Source organism: Nothobranchius furzeri, chromosome 5 (assembly GCF_043380555.1).
Source record: "Nothobranchius furzeri strain GRZ-AD chromosome 5, NfurGRZ-RIMD1, whole genome shotgun sequence".
Taxonomy (NCBI): domain Eukaryota; kingdom Metazoa; phylum Chordata; class Actinopteri; order Cyprinodontiformes; family Nothobranchiidae; genus Nothobranchius; species Nothobranchius furzeri.
Window position 1 is genome coordinate 75,508,913 of NC_091745.1, and position 18,788 is coordinate 75,527,700.

Genomic DNA, 18,788 nt, shown 5'->3' on the forward strand with positions numbered 1-18,788 from the left:
ATGACAACCAATAAAGGATCATGTTGTTTTTTATTTTAAAAAATCCTGTGACTGATTTAAATGAGTTTGAAGCGACATTTGCTTAAAAGGAAAAGCTAATCTTTACTGAACATGAGAGAGCATCTAGGAAAATGTCTGCAGTATCTTTTTTTCCATAGCTGTGGCGCTTTGGTGCATGTGTGATTTCCTAAATCACTCAGATTGTTAGACAATTGTCCAGACAATTGCATTATATATTTGTTTTGTGCTCCAAAATGTGTTTTCATTTTACAAAGCCGCCATGTGCTCCAGATCATCAAGATTTTCTAAAGCCACCGCTCCAATCTCCACCCTGCTGCATCTGTTACTGGTTTGTGTGAATTGTTGTCACTCAGCTACAGATAATAGTTTCTTATTGTCTTTTCTGACACCTAAACTCAGCTGAGCGGGTGTGCAAATGATGGCGATGATGCAACATTTAGGAGATTCATGTTGGCCTTGAATAATAAGACTGGTTTCACCCAGCCGTGAGGCTCTAGTACTACAGTGTTCATTAGAACAAGCAGGATGGAACGAAGCACAGATTAGAGGAGGAACTTTTGTGAATGAGTCTTGCTTTAACTTCACTTTTTGAGTCTTCAATTTTAATTCTAAAGCACAAAAGTGCAAAATATTTTAGTCTAGCTTCAGTTGGTGTGTGTGTGTGTGTGTGTGTGGAGGTTATTCATTGTGTGTTTTTACAATAATACTTACAAAGATCTTTATATATATATATACAGACTCACTTTTACCCTGTGGAGTAAAGGAATGTGGTTGTGTTTAACACTTTCACGCTTTAACGGCTCCCCTTTCACAGCGTTCACAGAAAGTTACTGTAGCACCATCTGTTGGACAAATGAGCAGAACTGATCGAACTGATTAAAACTCACTTTTTTCTAAACGAATTTAAGCAGTTTTCTGAAGTTCTGCGTTTGTAAAATGAAATTTGATTTAGTTTTGTTCAAAATTGTATTTATGTCAAATTTTTAGGACTTATTATTTTATTTTTATGTTTGTGTTTTATGTTTGGGCTTTTTATTTTATTTTATTCTATTTCATTTTTTTTTTTGCTATGTATTGTTAAGGCCTGAAAGATGTGTCAGGGGCCAAATATTATTATATAATTTTTTTTCACTGCACAAAGAATTAAGGAACTCCATGTTGTAAAGAAATAATTTAAACTAACGTTTTAAATGTATTCTAATTAACTAATTCTCATTCACTATTAAATATAGGAAAGTTAGCAGCAGGAATGAAATCGGTGCTTAGTTTAATATAACTATAAACTCTAAGCCTCAACGTGTTTGCCTCCATAATGACACTTTGTCATTGAAATTCAAGTCATTAAACTAGAGAATTTTTTATGGTTCGCTTTCTTTAAGTAAGTTTCTTTTGACTTTTTCTAGAAATATAATTTTACATGTTTTCTCTCATATTTCATATTTTTATTTTAATCTGGAAATCGCGTAACAACTTTTGTTTGAAACTCCATAACCGCCAGGGGGCAGTGTGGTAAACACGACTCGTCTTTCTGCCCGTCATAAACACGGAAGTGAACTTTGGGATAAAAAAAAAGTTTGTGCGCAGGACTAAATGCTTCTTGATTTCTACTTTCTTCCTGATTTTAATTAGATTTTAACTCTTTGAGAACGCGTTGGATACGTTTAGCGTCTCCATTTTTAACTTGAAACCAAAGTAAAGCTGAACTAAGGAGCGCCGCTGAAGCAATGGCCGACATGGATGAAGAAATGTCAGAGAACAACTTCCCTCTCCAGCAGGACCTGACCTGCCCTGTGTGCCAGGGCATTTTTACTGACCCCGTCCTGCTGCCGTGCTCACACAGCTTCTGCCGGGAGTGTCTGCAGAGGAGCTGGAATTTCAGTAAGAGGTGCCCGGTGTGTAGAGAGCCGTGTGAGGAGGCTCAGGCCATCTCTAACCTCGCTCTCAGAAACGCTTCGGAGAGCTTCCTCCGGCAGAACAACCGGCGACCCGCCCAGGCTTTAACTGGTGACTTGGTGTGTAATCTTCACCTGAAGCCTCTGGAGCTTTACTGTGAGAAGGACGAGGAGCCTCTGTGTGTGGAGTGTGTGGCTCTACACAACACGCACAAGCTGTGGCCCACTAAAGAAGGCACAGCCATATGTAAGGTAACGTGACTGAGCGGTAATAACAGCTTTATTATGGAAACACCGTCGTTGCTCAGCAGAGAGGGTGGATAAACTATTAAAATAGTTTCCATGTTTGTTAATCAGCAACAAGAGCTGTGTTTTAGGTGAGGATGAGTCATTTCAGACCAGTTAAACTGAATTCTTTCCCACGTGCTGACTGGTTTTGCTGCTGGGGAGTATTTAAAGAGTAAGTCACCCCCTACCAGAATCTTACTCCACTCCCACTTCCTCTTTGAAACAAATGCTGTTGCCTGGCAGACAGAGTGGGCGGAGCTACTAACAAATACACACAACTACAGGCTAACAATGACATTGTGACATCATATGGTACCAGCTGTCGCCATATGATACTTCTTAGCTATTAGCAATAGCAGATTTAAATTTAAATACAGTGCAGAGCTTTTACCTGAAGAGGGCACAACACTGACCATTTTGGATAGAATATTTCAATTTTAACTAAGGTGCACTAAAATGCCAAATTATCTACTTCATGTGTCCACAGCACGATTGGACACTCGTTTATATAGTTTATCAGCAAAAAAAAAAGTATATTTGGGGGTGACTTGCTCTTTAACTTAAACTTCCTTTAAAATGTAGGTCAGTAGAGGAGTTAGGGTTATTTATAATCCTGCTGATTCTCATTTTCACATAAATATTAAAGGACATTTGGTGCCATTTTGTAATGATGCAGCATCAACATTCATGTACAGAACTGTCAGATCAGAAGTGACATCATCAGTGTGTTTTATTTATATTTATAGTGTGTATGCAGACTTTATGGTAAGTGTGGAGTTCACTCCTCAAACTGCTCATCCTCCGGTCAGTCCACCCAAACCTGACAATCACCTTTAAAGCAGAACTAATGTACATTTCTGTCACCAGATACTCAGCAGAACCATCCAATATGCTCTATCTACTACAGTATCCAGTGTCATGTGAGCCAAATTCTAACTCAGTTTTAATGTCTTATTATGGACTAAAAACACAAAATTATCTTCTTTGCACTGCCTAGAGTGGACTTCTTATACAAATGGTCAGATCAGGATAATAGTGATCCATAATTTTTCTTTTATATTTATTAAACAGCAAGAAGGCGTCCATCCCTCTTCCCTCTATCTTAATGAATTATATTTTATAATATAATGACGTTCCTCCAATAGTTTCAGCAAAAATCAGAGTATGAAGTTCAGCCTTTCTGCATATTTTACATTTTTGAAACAAAGTATTCCTGGATGTCTTAAAGAGCAAGTCACCCTCTACCAGAGTATTACTCAACTCCCACTTCCTGTTTGAAAAATGCAACAAATGTTGTTGCCTAGCAAACCGAGAGGGCGGAGCTGCTAACAAATACACACACACAGGCTCACAATGACATTGTGACATCATATGGTACCAGCTAACATTCTAGGGTACCTCTTAGCCAATAGCGATGGCAGATTTGAATTCAAAACAGTGCAGAGTTTTTACCTGACAACGGCACAATCAATCAATCAATCCTTTATTAATCCCAGAGGGAAATTAGAGCTTCAGTACACACAATTCAGAGATCGACATACATGGGCAAGAGACATGACAAGAATTGGTGACTGTGGTCATTCGCAACCCGAGTCGCGCTACTTTAATAGAGATAAGAGGGTAACATGAGGATTGGTTCAGCTGGAGGGAAAAAAAGGCACTTCAGAGTTACCCTCCATCAGGAGGGCAGCATTGCTCTGCAAAAAAAACACCTCAACAGATATGCAACAGACTTCAGACAACACAAAATAACATGAGACTCCAAAGCCCCCTTCAGACAGGCCATGAAAAACAGAAATGTTCCGGACTGTCCGTAAGACCTTTGTGTCTGAATACAAACATCCGGATAACGTTTTCCGTAATTAAACCGGACGAAGCCCCTAGTAACAGGTCCGGACTTGTTACGGACAAGATGGCTGCTTCAGACTGGTGAGGTCGAGCTCTGGACAGGGAGGAGGGGGAGGAGGAGGGGACCGGGGGACACTGTGCGCACCTAGATAGCTCGCTCCTGTAGCATGCGGCGAACCATGGCAGCTATGGTACCATCTAGACGCGCGACGGAGCGCTTCACATCGCTTCAGTGATTCCTTTAACCATTGAGCTTCATCATCCAGGTCTCTTATGCGTCTACGTGTGCGCAGAATTATGCTTAACATAAGTCCCCACCCCCCCTCCCTCCCCACCTCAGACATCTGGAACTTTTCCCTGCTGTGTGAAGGCAGCCGAAAGGACAAGTTCCGGTACAAAAGTGGTGTGTCTGAAAACACAGTTCTGGTTAAAAACCGAATTGAATTGCCCACACATATTCCAGAATGTCTATCTGAAAAGGGTTTAATAGGAGGGGGGGCGAATCCTGTTTCCCCCAGCGAGAGCAGCCATCTGGTGCTCATCTATTGTACAGTCACAGGTGGGAGGGAGATCTTGGGAGAAGCAAAGAGCACATTGACTCCTACAGCTGATGACCTCACCAGGCTAAAGTCCACCAATCCGGGGGGGGGGTCCGGGTCCGGGTCGTGGGGTTTTTTAGTTGCTTGCAGCTCAAGGTGTCAGATTCGGATAACACGAATTTGTTTGGGTCAGGCTGAGATAATTTTCCTCTCTGCCTTCAGTCTTTAAACTGATCATTTCCAGTCCTTCAGTGAAGCCAATTTTGGTTTTTTTAACCTGTCCATACCGTCCGGTGACTCTCTCCGAGATGACATCCATTTTGCGCACTAATACTGGTATCGCAGCTAGAACATTGTCCAGCTTACGATTCACCTCGAGTAACGTCCCAGTCTGTGAGGTCTCCACATGGACGGTGCTTTCCGTGGGTGTGGGTCGCCCTCCAATCGCTCCCGTCTTCTCAAATTTCCAGAAAACCAGAAATCCTCCCACTCCAATCACGAGAAATCCAGTGATCATCTCACCAAATATCCACACGTCTTTGATGTCCTCAACAGACAGCTGGGAGAGGCATATGATCTTCCACTCCTTCCTGGAATCCAAAATACATCCCGCTGGGTGTGTCCCCTGTGGACATGTGGGAGCCCCCTGCTCCGTTCTCATTGTTGAAAAAATCTTGTCGATCGCATTGAATGACCAGTTTATCAAATCCATGGTTAGTAAAAATAGGGTTTTTCAGAAGAAATGCAGAGAGGTGCTCTGTGGGCAGACAGGACAAAGAGCCTTGGGAAAAAAAGATAAGGGAGCGAAAGAGGGAAGCGTCTGTACTCCTCGAGTGTCAACACTGACAGTTTTAGGCAGAATATTTAAATTTTAACTAAAATGCACTAAAGTGCAAAACTATTGACTACACGTGTCTGCAGCACAATTAGACATCCATTTACATAGTTTATCAGAAAAAATAAGTTGATTTGGGGGTGACTTGCTCTTTAAGTGTGCACTACAAGCATCTTTTTCCACTTGTCTAAAGTACCTGCTGTCATTTTGCTGTTGTTTTTGCAGAACGAACTCGGCTACAAGGTCCAGATTTTTGAGAAGAAAGTGGATTCTTACAAGAAAATGGTGAAGAAATTCACCAATGCTGTGGGATATGTCAAGGTACAGTTACTGCCACGTGTTACGTTTGTGTGTGGATAACAGTTCCATTCGGTTACAAAGTGCATTTCTCTTTACATGGTTATTAATATAAAAATACATTTGTTTGTTTTGTTTTAATTTCTCTAGCATCAAGCTGGAGAAGCAGAGAGAACAATCAAGGCCGAATTTGAGCGGCTGCGCCAGGTTCTTTATGCTGAAGAAACGAGGCGTTTAGATGAGCTGGCCACTGAGGAGAGGGACAAGATCAACAATATAGAAGGACTAATTGAGGAAACCAAAGCAGGGATTGTTAAACTGAAAGAGTTTATCGATTGTCTGAAGAAAGAGATGGGCAATGAGGATTTGTCCCTTCTGCAGGTAAGTGACGGCAGCTCACCACACCTGTGTTTGTTTAGCCTTAAAACTTCCATCGAGCTCATTTCATCCACTTTTTTCATGCGTTGCAGAATTTCCATGATCTTAAAAAGAAGTAAGTCATGTGATCAGGAAATATATTTAATGTGGTTGATGATGGATTTACTAAGAATTTGCACGATCGTCAGGGTTAGGCCATATTAGAATAAAATGAAGTGATTGTTTTTGTCTTCTGTAGGACCCAGTGGACTGAACGTGATCCTGATTTTCTGTCCGACTCCCTCTTGAACATGGGCAAGCATGTTGGTGGTCTGAGCTACAACATCTGGAAGGACATGAAGGCTCATGTCAAATATTGTAAGTAAATTATAAATGATGATTCCCTTGATCTCCAGACTCCATTTAAGAAAGAAAAAGTGCAAAATGCAAGTTTTTTTCTGTGTTAGTCTAAAAAAAGAATGAACATTTAGCTCATTATTCATAAGATTTAATGTTCAGCCCTACTATGTGTGCAGACCCAGTTTTACTGGACCCTAACTCCGCCTCCCCGTGGCTGTCCTTGACCCCTGACCTCACCAGTGTGAAGGAGAGCTCAGAGCGGATGACTGTCCCTGAAAACCGCGAGCGCTTTGATCCCTGCGTCTTTGTCCTCGGCTCAGACGGTTACGCTAGCGGCAAACACAAGTGGGACATCATCATCGGAGACAACCCCAAGTGGATTCTAGGCGTGTGCAAAGAGTCTGTGATCCGTAAAAAGAAGTTCACGCTCTCATCGAGTCGGGGCGTGTGGGCCATCGGGCTGAGCAAAGGGGTCTACTCCGCCTTCACATCTGAGCGGACAGAGATAGCGGTGCCGCAGTGCCCTGAAAGGATTCGCATCAAACTGAATATAGAAAAGGGGGAGGTGTCGTTTTGGGATGGAGGGAGAGAGAAACACTTGGTCACTCTTACACACAAGTTTGAGGAGAGGTTGTTTCCGATTTTTGGCCCCGGGCTTTATCCCACTCCTATGGTCCTGGCTCCTGGAAAAATAGCTCTACACACTTCGTAAAAGGACCAACGTGTTACCGAAGTGGGTTTTTGACCTGAAGCTGCATGATTGATGTTCAGGAGGTATGGTTGGCTCAAAAACACGTCACCAAACTGAGGGCTGAACGATTATTTGCATATGCAATTAAATAGCGATGTGACAAAAGGAGACTTTCTAATCGCAAAGGCTGCGATCAGACTGGCAGCGAGTGGTTAGCACAATGCTAATGTATATACACGTAGGGATGCTAACGCTAATATCGCCGAATAGATTCTTACAAATTACGAATTGGGAATGTGCCAAATTATTACATTTGGAGTATAATAAAAAGTAAAAACTGCCATTAATCAAATAAGTACAGACAAATATTTTAGTAAAACTAGAAAACTGTACTTCAACTCCACTGAGTTTTGGCTAGCAGCTGTGAACGCAACTGAACTACGGAAGCTCCGCATGGACAAGACGTCAAAAACTAAACTCAGAAGACTTCAATAAATGGGACACACTTCTTTCCTGCAAATAAATTTTCAAAGTTGATGCTCATACCTATTCTCCTTCAAGGGATGTGCTCCTGGCTGCAAAGCATCGCACCTTCAAATACAAGATGTTGTCTTTACTTGTGAGTGTTCATGTATGTGTAGACATATAAGATATATATAGATACATAAACTTGTTTATATTCAGTACAAGTTACATAGATCTATTTTTTTGCTTCTGTTAGTTGAAAAATGAGAAAGGCCCCTTGAGAAAATAATTGTGAATTAAATCGCAATTAGATTATTTTCCAAAATCGTTCAGCCCTACTCATTAAACAACTCCTAATAGAGCAAAGGTCAGAAATGCAAAACCTGCTTGAAAAAAGTTTTAGAACATGCAGCAAAGGAAGAGAACCTAAGGGAAATTTGTGTTTGCAGCACATGAGAACAGGGTATCCGCAGGTCCTTAAAAAGTCTTAAATTTACTTTTCCAAATTTAAGGCCTTGAAAATCCTTAAAAATGACAAATAATCCTTAAATCCAGTTTCCAGAGGTCTTAAATTACCAAAGACCCAATAAACAAGATTCTTTTATTTCTATAAAAAAAATTTCGTGAATTTCTGGTTAGTCTTCAGCATTTTTTGTGTATGATGTTGGCGTAAGCGGAACCGTACACATTCATTTGGTTGTGAAAGGGGGCTGTTTTAGATGAGCGCATTAGCTGGTTAAGCTAGTGGGAGCTTGCGTCATGGGGAAGTGCAAGTTTAATGGTAACTGGATGGCTAATCCCACATTTGTGACGTGGTTAGCACCGGTTCCAGGCAATAGCTGGAAATTATAGCTTAAATTTTATTTTAAAAATAGCTTAAATTTGGTCAAAGTGGCCTTCAAAAAGGTCTTAAAAAGTCTTAAATTTGGCTCCCATAAACCTGCAGATACCCTGGAGAAGTACAAAATCGGTTCAGAGCGACTGCCGGGTCTGCAGTTTGAATGCGGACCCGGCTTTGCTTCTGTTCCATTACCAGCTGAACTTCAACTCATCAGATACAAACCAAAACTAAACATGTTAGTTTTTTGAGAGGTTAAATGTTCTTGTGATTTGTGAAAATAACAGGAAACAAACACCCAGCTGTTAAATCTGAGCGCTTAAACCGACTGCATGCTTTTGTCGTTGTTGGGGCGTGTTAGATGTGTGCTCACGTAGCTGGGTATTCCACAAAACAGACATGTTCTACGGTTTGGTCCGTCAGCCGTACGAAAGTGAAGATAAACAGCACCAAAAAAATGCTGTTTAAAAAAAACTCCATTGTCAATTTGCTTGTAGACGTAAATGGTGGGTTTTAGGTTTCGTATCGTTAAAGCCCACGACATAAATGCTCTTGCAAGCTCAATCACTGAGCCGTGCAGAAGACCACAGGTGAAGGTATGGTGAAGGGTGATGTCCCTGCCCAAGGAATGTGTTTTTGGCAAAGATGCAGGCTAATTAGCGAATGGCTGCTACCTGCAGGCTTGGCATGGACTGTGCTTCACTGGAAATGTAGCTGAGGTGGTGTGGGCCCAAGTTTTTTCTTACATGGGTGGGGGACGACTTTCAGTTTTACAAAAGCCGAGCTACGTGTGAACATGGTCAATTGACTAAAGCTACCTTTGGAAAGAAAATGTCTATTGTCTTGACTCTATAATAAATATTAAGGAAGATTTCAGCTTTTATATGCATTTCAGTCTGCAGCATAATGGGCTCGACACACGGGAGGCGACATCGCCTCTCCTCCATTCATTTTCAATGAGACATGCGCGACAAAGCTATAATCGCGGGTCTCCCTCCTACCAAGCGAAACACGAAAAACGTGCGTGTGAAATTTTGCGCTCGTGCACGTGTCGTGCACAGACGATCCAGCGAAGCAATCCCAGAAAGTAGAAATATTTTCAACTTTTCATCGCTGTCGCTCGGGCGAGGACCAATCAACGGAGGTTTCATTCACTGACCAATGAGCGGACAGGATGCTCCGTACATCTCCGAGCAAACATGGAGGAGAAGTTGATTGTAATTATATGTTTTATATAGTAAAATCAGAAGTAAGATTTCACATAACTCTATCAGCACCTTGTGAAACATCATATTTACCGCTTTATTAACTCTGAACCGCTTAAATAACCTTAATTCCCTCCAACCTGACACAGCCAAACAAAACAACGAAAGTTTTGATTTCGCCATGGAACAGAACGTTTAGACGCGTAGCTTTGCCGCTGACCGCCTCCCGTGTGTCGAGCCCCTTACTCTTGACTTTTTGGGATATTTTTCTAATTTTGTGATTGTTTGGTAACTTGAGTCTGGTTCACGAAGAAGATACCACTGCTTCTTCACATCCTTTTGTTTTTCAATAAAATACTATAAAACTGTTACATTTTTCATCATTTTAAAACCACAAAAACACCCTTTTAAAAACATTTAATGTTTATGAATGTCCATGTGTGTTTGTACAGTGTTTAGAAGTATTAGAGGAAGTATTATTACTAAGGTACTTTTTTAACCTTATAAATCTAGTTCCTCTTTCTCCATCTATTCCAGCGTCTTCTATTAATATTCACAAGAGGACAAAAAGAAAGATGAAGGTTTTTTAAGGCTCCATTATCATAAGGAGGCTAAAATATTCTTTTCTAAAAAGCTAAAAAGAACACAAGTGCAGTAACTGATTTTAGACACTGGAAGGCAGCAACTCCTCTGTCTTCTAAATAGAAACCAGTGTTGTTATTTTTTTGCTAGCGGGGGTGCAAAATCCCATTTCAAGTCAACAACAGTGTGTAGTGTTCCTACTATGGAACTCTTAATTTTATAAATCCAGTTCCTCCTCCTTTTCCTACTTTATATTATTAATCCCCCAAAAAAGGAAGGTAAGATGTATTCTAAAAGGCTAAAAAAACAAGTATAAAAGACTTTAGAGCCTGGAGGGCAACAACCGTAGACATAAATATATAATAGTCAATATATATGTCTGTGGCAGCCAGGGCCAGATTAACACTTTGTTGTAAATAAAGGCCCCATCATTATGACCCAAGGATCACCATAATATGGTCACATACAGAATATTTTACTGTAATATGCAGTAAATGTACTCAATACTTCAATGCCTGACATCACGTAACCCGCTCAGGGTAACCTTTGCCCCACCTCGTGTGCACTGACCAATGAGGAGAGGGTCTTAACTTGAGGCCCTCTCTTCATTGGTCAGTCTGCATGAGACTGACTCTCAACTGACGTTCAGTCGTAGGCAGCGAAGCGTCTCTGTGCAGCGCAAAAGCCCGCGTGGACAGTTTGTTTAATACAGGGTGACCATATCCAAAAAAAAAAGGACAGGGGATCTGTGCCTATGACGTCACACTAAGGCAACGCCACACAAACCACGTTGAGATCCTTTTTTTTTTGTAAGAACTAAATTAATATCAGATTCTGCTAATAAAAGGGCTCTAAAACAATTCATATGTAAATATTTAGCATATTTACTGCAAAATCTCATTTTTCTGCTTTAGTGCTGCAACAAGGTTTTATTAATAATAAATTATTATACCTTTTGTTTTACTACAGCATCGGTAAGCTTCCTGTGCACAGATTATTAAGGATGCTTGTTTCAGCTGTGAGATTAGACGATAGGATCAATGAAAAAATAAGTTGTCACACACTCCATGGAAACTTTCAGAGAATCCACAAATAGTGGCTTTGAAATAGTTTTGTTACTTTTTGCAAGTTTAGAAAAGCAGCAGATGAGACAGCACGTCTGATAATTTAGTTTTTCATCTGATAATATTAGAACATGTCAGTAATGTCTGAGGGGCTTTTTACCAGAGGTGGAAAGAGTACTAAAATGTTGTGCTTAAGTACAAGTATAATTACTTTCATGAAATTTTACTCAATTACAAGTAAAATTACCTGCCTCAAAATGTACTCAAGTAAAAGTAAAACGTAGCTTATTTCAAATGTAGTCAGAGTAAAAGTTACTTAGTTACTTTTTTGACTGTGCAAGGACGGGCTTTTCTGAATAGTTAAAAAAAAGACAATGGGGTATAAATGTCAAAGTGGCCGTTTTTTTATTAAATGAATAAATATGCATATTGAAGTACAAAGGCAGTTACACTGCAAACTAGTAACATAAATTAGGTTATAGTCACAAGCCCATGACTTTTCCTGTAACTGTTACTCGGTAACGGATAAGGTAAAAAATTTAGCGAAGTACAATACTTACAAAAAGCAATACTTAAGTAAAAGTAAAATTACAGATTTTAAAAACTACTTCAAAAGTATAAATGCGCAAAAAATCTACTCAATTACAGTAATGCAAGTAAATGTAATTCGTTACTTCCCACCTCTGGAGGTGAGAAATGTGAGAAAAGGCAAGCGGTGCAAGGCGATAATGAGGATGCATCTGCTGTGGAAGGCAACCAAAACCTGACGCTCTCTGCTGGTGTCCAGGTTACTGGGCTCTAAAACAAACATGCTAATGTTGTTCAGTCTGTTCACATTAACAGGTCAGACCAGTCTGCACATCAGACACTCATGTTTCATCCAACACTTGAATTTATATGCAGATTTACAAAAAAATATTACTATTAACCCTTTGATGCATGAATTATGAAATCTTCAACCATGATTTTTTAAACAATTTTTTTCATTCATCTTTAGGTATGAATGAAACAAATTTCATATTTACATAGTTTTTAAAACATTTAATTTACACAGTTTATTACATGTTCACCTCATTGGACAGTGTGCATTCTGAACATGAAATATGTTGGCTTGGCTTACTGAAACCCAAATGGAGGGGCTCAAATGCAATAAAGTCTTCAACAGCTGTGCTTAATAGCAAAAATAAATAAATAACAATTTTGAGTACCTGTCCACTGTAGTGAACATTATGCATCAAAGGGTTAATTCAATGCATACTCCACTTTTTGTTCCACCTATGTATAAATCAAAGCATTTTATTTTATTCTATTTCTCTGTGCAGCTTGATTTGTGCAACGATGAGAGGTACAATGATTCTTTATGAGATCAATCTAAATAATTAGAAAGTCTATCATAGTAAGATTATTCAGAGACCAAACTAGTTGGTCGATTTGGTTTCTAAAAAAATACTTATTGGACTCTTTAAGATCCTTTATTATGATACTGTGTTGTAATTCGTTACACAACTTTTCTATCAGGACACATTTTATTCTCAGAAATTACATTTTCCTTCTTTGTAATTAAAGGGACTATATGGAAGTTTGACAGCCAAAACATGTATAGAAATAATAAATGTCTTCTTCATACATTCTCCTGCAATGTCCTGGTCCTGTAGAATGAGCCCTGGCATTTTTTCTGTGATTGCCTGTTTTTCTGTAAAATCACAGAAAAAGAGAGATGCTCGGATCGAGCAGGCTGCTTCTTGCACATTCACGCTCAGGCATAGCCCGTAGCATTTGCTATCCGTAGCTTTAGAAGCAGAGAGTGAGGTAGTGCCAACTCAGCGACTTTGTCGCTGTTCCTAACGCCTAGTGATGAACCTAGCTACATTTCTGAGTGAGGACCCTTAGCTACTTTCTGTAGAACTTTCTTCTAGATATTTCCTGCAAATTAGCAACAAAATAGCCATTTTTACTCCGCACCATTCTTTGGATTGACGTTGTTTCAAGTGTCATCAAGGATATAAAAATTACAGATACAAAGAACATCACTGGTGCTTTAACGCACTTAGTAAGATGTCTGACTCTCATGTAGGAGGCCTGATACTTAAAACTTTATTGTTATTGTTTTTGAATGCTTTGTAATTCCGACCAGACACGGAGTCAGAGGTGAAAGAGAAAGGAAAAGACAAACGGTGGGGAGAGAGGGGGAAGGGGGGGGGGGGGGGGGGTTGTCCACGAAAATAAACAATAATGAACAAGAGTCTGCTTCTAGACCTGCAGAAAGAGACAAGAAAAAAAGCAAAAAAAAAACAAAAAAAAATATGGGACACAACAACAATACAACAAGATCAAGCTATCACTGCGTCAACTTGATGAAGAAATATATAATCAACATTGTTTAACTGAACAGTCACACGATAATAAATCACAGTGCATTAAGTGCCCACCATAGTCTTAAGACGTGTGTTGAACGTGCCCAAGCCCATACTTTTAAGAGCACCATGTGAGCACCTGTGTGTGTACACGCGCTTGTTTATGTAAGGTTTATCTACAGGAGCATCCAAGGGTTCTGTGCACTAACAGCCTGCCTGCAACCCACCGGCTCCAATCTGGAGCGGGAGTTTTGTTCACCTGGACCAGCAAAATGGACCAGAACCAACAAGACGCCCACGTAATTTATGTTTCAAGGTTAGTAGCTGCAGTTTATTTTATACAATTCTGTTGTAAGGCAAGGCAGCTTTATTTGTATAGCACCTTATGTTACAACCCGGCTCGTGGGACTGCAACAAAAGGAGGAGGTCTGGACACAAGGTTAATGTTTAAGAGTATATTTCTTTTATTAAAACCAAGCCTCTAAAAGGCCTCACCAAAAATGCCACACAGGCAAGAGCTCCCCTAGGTGCTCGCTCTGATCAGTCTCAACTCCTGCTCCTCCTGAGTCCTTCCAACCTGCACTTAGCAGCCCTTTTTGGCTGCACAGGTGCAGCCACTCATACAATCCCAGGCTGCACACAGCCACACCAATAATAAAGCAGAAGGGCGTCGTCAGAAACATCTGAAGCAGCCAATCAGCTGGTTGCACTGGCACAGCAGCCCCCCAAGAAGGTGGGTTCTTCGTTTTCTTCCAGTAGCAGGGGTTGTAACTCTTCCCCTCTCAAAAGAGTTCCTCCAGGAACTCACAATCTTCAGCTTCTGTCCAGTCATCATCCTCCAGTAGAACCTGCAAAAACAGAGGGGGGAAAAAAAGCCAGCCCACATACAAACACCCAACCCAAAATTCCAAAAGAAAAGTGATGGACCGGCCAAAATGAACAAAAGGGGAGACCACCTAGACCAGCCCACATTGGGCTGTAGGATCTGGTGACCTCCCTCTACCCTAAACCAACAGGAAAATTAACCCTAACAGAAATAAAGCCACGAAAACTAGACTACCGGACCCAACACAAAAAAAATTTAAAAGATAAACTGCCACAACACACTCAACAGTAATGTGTACCCTATACAAAATACAACAGCCACAGACCAAAGAATCATCCCACCAAAGTTGCTACACACACACAAAATAAATAAATAAATAAATAAAAACTTAGTAATAACTGATGATTCAACACAATGTGAACTGGTGGCTACACAGAACTGCTGCAAAGACCCAGTAACGCGACCTACACAAAATGGAGCACAACAGTCACAAACTAAAGGATTACCAAACCAAAGTCACTACAACACAAACACCAAGTAGCAACTGGCAACCCACACCAAACTAAACTGTTGTCACCACAACACTAATTATCACAAAGTGGACTCACACCACACCAAATTACTACAAGTCTTAGCAACAAATCAGTGAGCCACACCCAAACAAACTGATCACAACTAGGGGCTTTTTGCTCCACATCGAGTTACGGCTTTCACCTAGCCAGCAACATATACAAGTGATCAGTCCAAAAAAAATAAGGAAAGGCAGCTAAAAGTATTGACAAACCACATCAAACAAAAGCCAAGTAGCTGACATTCCACTATTGTGAATTCACCAGCAGCAACTCGAGCGTAGAGCTCCTGAAGGTGAAAAACAAATAAATGGACTCGCCACAAGTCATTTTCACAAACTGCTAAGAGACTAGCACATGCCAGGATGTAAAAACTTATACTCAATTAAAACACCAGGTCCATCCTCCTCCAAAAAGTCCAGATTATCCCGGACGAGCCCCCATTTATGTTACATCCCCCGACAGGAGGTGTTAAAATGTGAAGGAGGGGGTAACATAAGAATTGCGACAGTGGACTTAAAATGGGTTTAATTGTTATAAAAGGTTCTAAAAACAAGTGTAAACAGATGGCAAGCATTATTAAAATAATGCAAAACGAAAAATTCACTATAAAGTTAACAGTTAAAAGACAACTTGTCAACTATATAAAATACCTGGTTAAAACTTTATTCAAAGTTTTACCTAAACTGAAGGTGTTTTAAAAACACAATGAAGTTGATAAAAGTCTAAAAACTAAAGCAGAGTTAACCTTAAAGCAGAGTCAACTAAGTTGTGTCACGTTGCGGGTTAGGAGGAGGTTAGGACCCAAGATGCAGATAACACCAGATGACACGAGGCAGGAGCGGTTTAAAAGTAAAATCCTTTTTATTGGGATGAGGGACCAAAAAAAAAAATTTCCAAAAAGGGCAGGAAGCCAAAAACCAAAGTCCTGAACACCAGAAGAACGAAAGATCACATAGAGCACAAACTAAGAGACGAGGCACAATAGCTGGCATAGAGCACAAAACAACGCTGACACAAAACAATGGACCGACAAGACATTGAGACACAGACAGGGCTTTATACACTGGGGCATGATGGGAGGCAGATGGGCTGCAGGTGTGTGGGGAGAGAACCAGGTGAAAGCAATTAACTAATCAGGGAGGAAACTAACATGACCTAAGAGTAAAACCTAAAGACAAGAAAAGCAGCAACATAACTAATAATCTAAGGGGAAGGAAAACTACAAACACTGGTAGGAAAAAACACTCTAAAGAGACTAATAACATGAAAAGCTGAAACTATAAAAACTGCGGAGGGGTGACTGGGGATGACTGAAGGAACACAGGACCTGGGAGAGTTGATCTGGAGGGCTGTAGATCTGGGAACACAGAAAGAGAAACTACAGAGGCGTGACAAAGGAGGGCCACGGGGAGCACAGGACCTGGAGGGAGATACCTGGGGGGGGGGGGGGGGGGGGGAAGTAAACCTAGAGGGGCTGCAGCTCTGGGAAGACATGAGGAAGACGTAGACAATGACACAAGAGGGCGCTAGGATACACAACAGGAGAACCTAGAGATGAAGGGAGAACACAAGGAGGCACATGAGGGGAGACACAGATGCAAACCATGACAAGTTTACATCAACCAAAGATCCCTGTGGATCACTCAGTTTTTCCCTTTAAAACTCCTCAACTCAGAGTTAAAACTTTAAAAGTTAAAACTCATCACAAACGAAGAGGTTGAAAACAAAATGAGGCCTGGAGGACAGCAAAACCCCTGCACTGCTGCCTCCCACACTGCTACTACTTCTTCAAATGGGAGATACGGCAGGCTAGACGCCTTCAAGGCGTATTGCTGCCCCAGCAACGATGGCCAATAGCCCAAATTTTACAACCTCCCGTACACGCCAACCTGTCAAAGAAAAGCCAAGAGTGCCCCCTCAACGTGTCGATCATCAAACCCCAACAAGGTACGTAGGCCAAACACTGTCACACCAACAGTCCCCAGGTAACCAAACAGGGCCCGCCGCCCAACCACGTAGAGACGACAGTGCAGTAGGACATTAGGAACCGTTTCCCGCTCCCTGCAATCACAACAGCCATCCGGATGTCGACCCACCAAAAACAAACCTCCCTTAAGGCAGCTATGTCCCAACCTCAGGCGTGTCAAAACCACAGAATCCCTCCTCCCACACTCAAGGTTTGGTCCACGCGCACCTACACAACACCGCAGCCCGTAATATGCCAGCCCAGTCGACCCCGCATCCCAGGAGGCCTGCCACATGTTCAGAGCACGCAAACTTTGGGATTTATGAAAGAAAACTTAGCGGAAAAATGTGCGCAACTTTATGTTGACTAAGGACCTTGCTTACGCACATGAGAGCACCTGCAGTGCTGCTGCTGAGAAGATACAATTATGAATTCCTGCAGCATTATCACTTGTACTGTTTCGTTTTCACACAGAACAAGACCCCCCAAACGCGCGCACGTACGCACGCACGCACGCGCACACACACACACACACACACACACACACACACATACACTGCCTGAAGCCAGAATACGGAATGCAGAATATCAGCACGGGGACAGATTGAGACAGAATGTCATGCGTCTGTGATAGTGTGCATCCTGTCACTGTTACCCGATTGATCATGCGCCCTGGCTACTTGGACTAGGGAGATCTCCATTTGGCTGACTGGTTAACGTGTGTGTCTTTCACCTGGGAGTCTGGGGATCAAATCCCAATTGGACCATTTTTTTTATATCCGCCACAGATCTCTCTGAAGAACTCATAACATTGACGGCTTCAGCAACGCTGTGCCACTCCGTGGATTTTCTCTTATTTGTTTTGCAAAAGCACTTCCTTTCATTTCTCCACCTCACCCACAGGTACCTCAACTTCTGCTTCTGTGAAATTGCGCTTCATTGATCTGCCTTGATCTACGGTCGCCATCGTCATTGGCGGAGCGCTGCAACAGCCGGCTTATGTATATGCATGAGATCCACAAGGCACTTTGCATTGACTATTTATTAGTGGTGTGCATCTCTACCTGCCTCACGATTCGATCCGATTCCGATTATTTGCCTAAAGATTCGATTTGAGTCTGGAATGCATCACGATTCTTCACACAAAATTTTTCATTACTTAATAAAAGCAGTAGAATAGTTTTCAAATTCTTTTTGATTTCGAAATCCCTGAAAAACAGAACATTCATCTATTCACTATAGTGAGCAATAATTTTTAAAGTGTGCTGCCTTTAATTACTTAAATAATATAAGAAATAATGTTTTCGGTAGAGCAGCTTTAAGATAGAATATTACTGAACTTAAAAATAGTAAACAAATACTGTGTTAAGTGATTCTTTCACATCCAGGATCCCAAAACCGAAATTAGCCCAGACATCCGATTTAAATGTCACGGGTACATCTTTGATTACTGGTAATGTTGTCCCTGTATCCCTGTCTGCCTTTTCTGTTTTAAATTGGCGCTAGGGCAACGCAGTGCGCATGTCATTGCAACTCTAACCCCAGAAGTAATTGTGAAACCTCAAAACTTTATTGTCCTCGCATAGACATAGACCAGGGGTCGGCAACCTGTTCCCATCAAAGAGCCATTATTACCCGTTTCCCACAGTAAAGAAAACACAGCAGCAGCCGCGGCGTTGTGGGCAGGGCCTACCCTCACCCCCAAATTCCACTACCTCCGCTCCGCCCCCGCCTTCCGCAGCCGCTCGCTTCCGAACTCAATTTTTACTGGTACCCGCTCTGCAATGG

The 18,788-nt window shown here is 41.3% G+C and overlaps 1 protein-coding gene across 1 annotated transcript; it reads left to right on the top strand.

The window, feature by feature from the left end:
* The first annotated feature begins 1,532 nt into the window (after positions 1-1,532).
* Positions 1,533-10,004, top strand: trim35-28 (tripartite motif containing 35-28). The gene is made up of 6 exons (XM_015950336.3): positions 1,533-2,165; positions 5,649-5,744; positions 5,871-6,101; positions 6,191-6,213; positions 6,337-6,455; positions 6,614-10,004. Exons 1-6 carry the CDS (start codon positions 1,746-1,748, stop codon positions 7,147-7,149), a joined length of 1,425 nt encoding a protein of 474 aa, XP_015805822.3. The 5' UTR covers positions 1,533-1,745; the 3' UTR covers positions 7,150-10,004.
* The last annotated feature ends 8,784 nt before the right edge of the window (positions 10,005-18,788 follow it).

Coding starts and splice junctions, on each gene's coding strand:
- trim35-28 (XM_015950336.3), top strand. CDS start 1,746: ATGGCCGACATGGATGAAGAAATGTCAGAGAACAACTTCCCTCTCCAG. Junction 2,166..5,648: donor AAGGCACAGCCATATGTAAG/GTAACGTGACTG, acceptor TTGTTTTTGCAG/AACGAACTCGGCTACAAGGT. Junction 6,456..6,613: donor GAAGGCTCATGTCAAATATT/GTAAGTAAATTA, acceptor CTATGTGTGCAG/ACCCAGTTTTACTGGACCCT.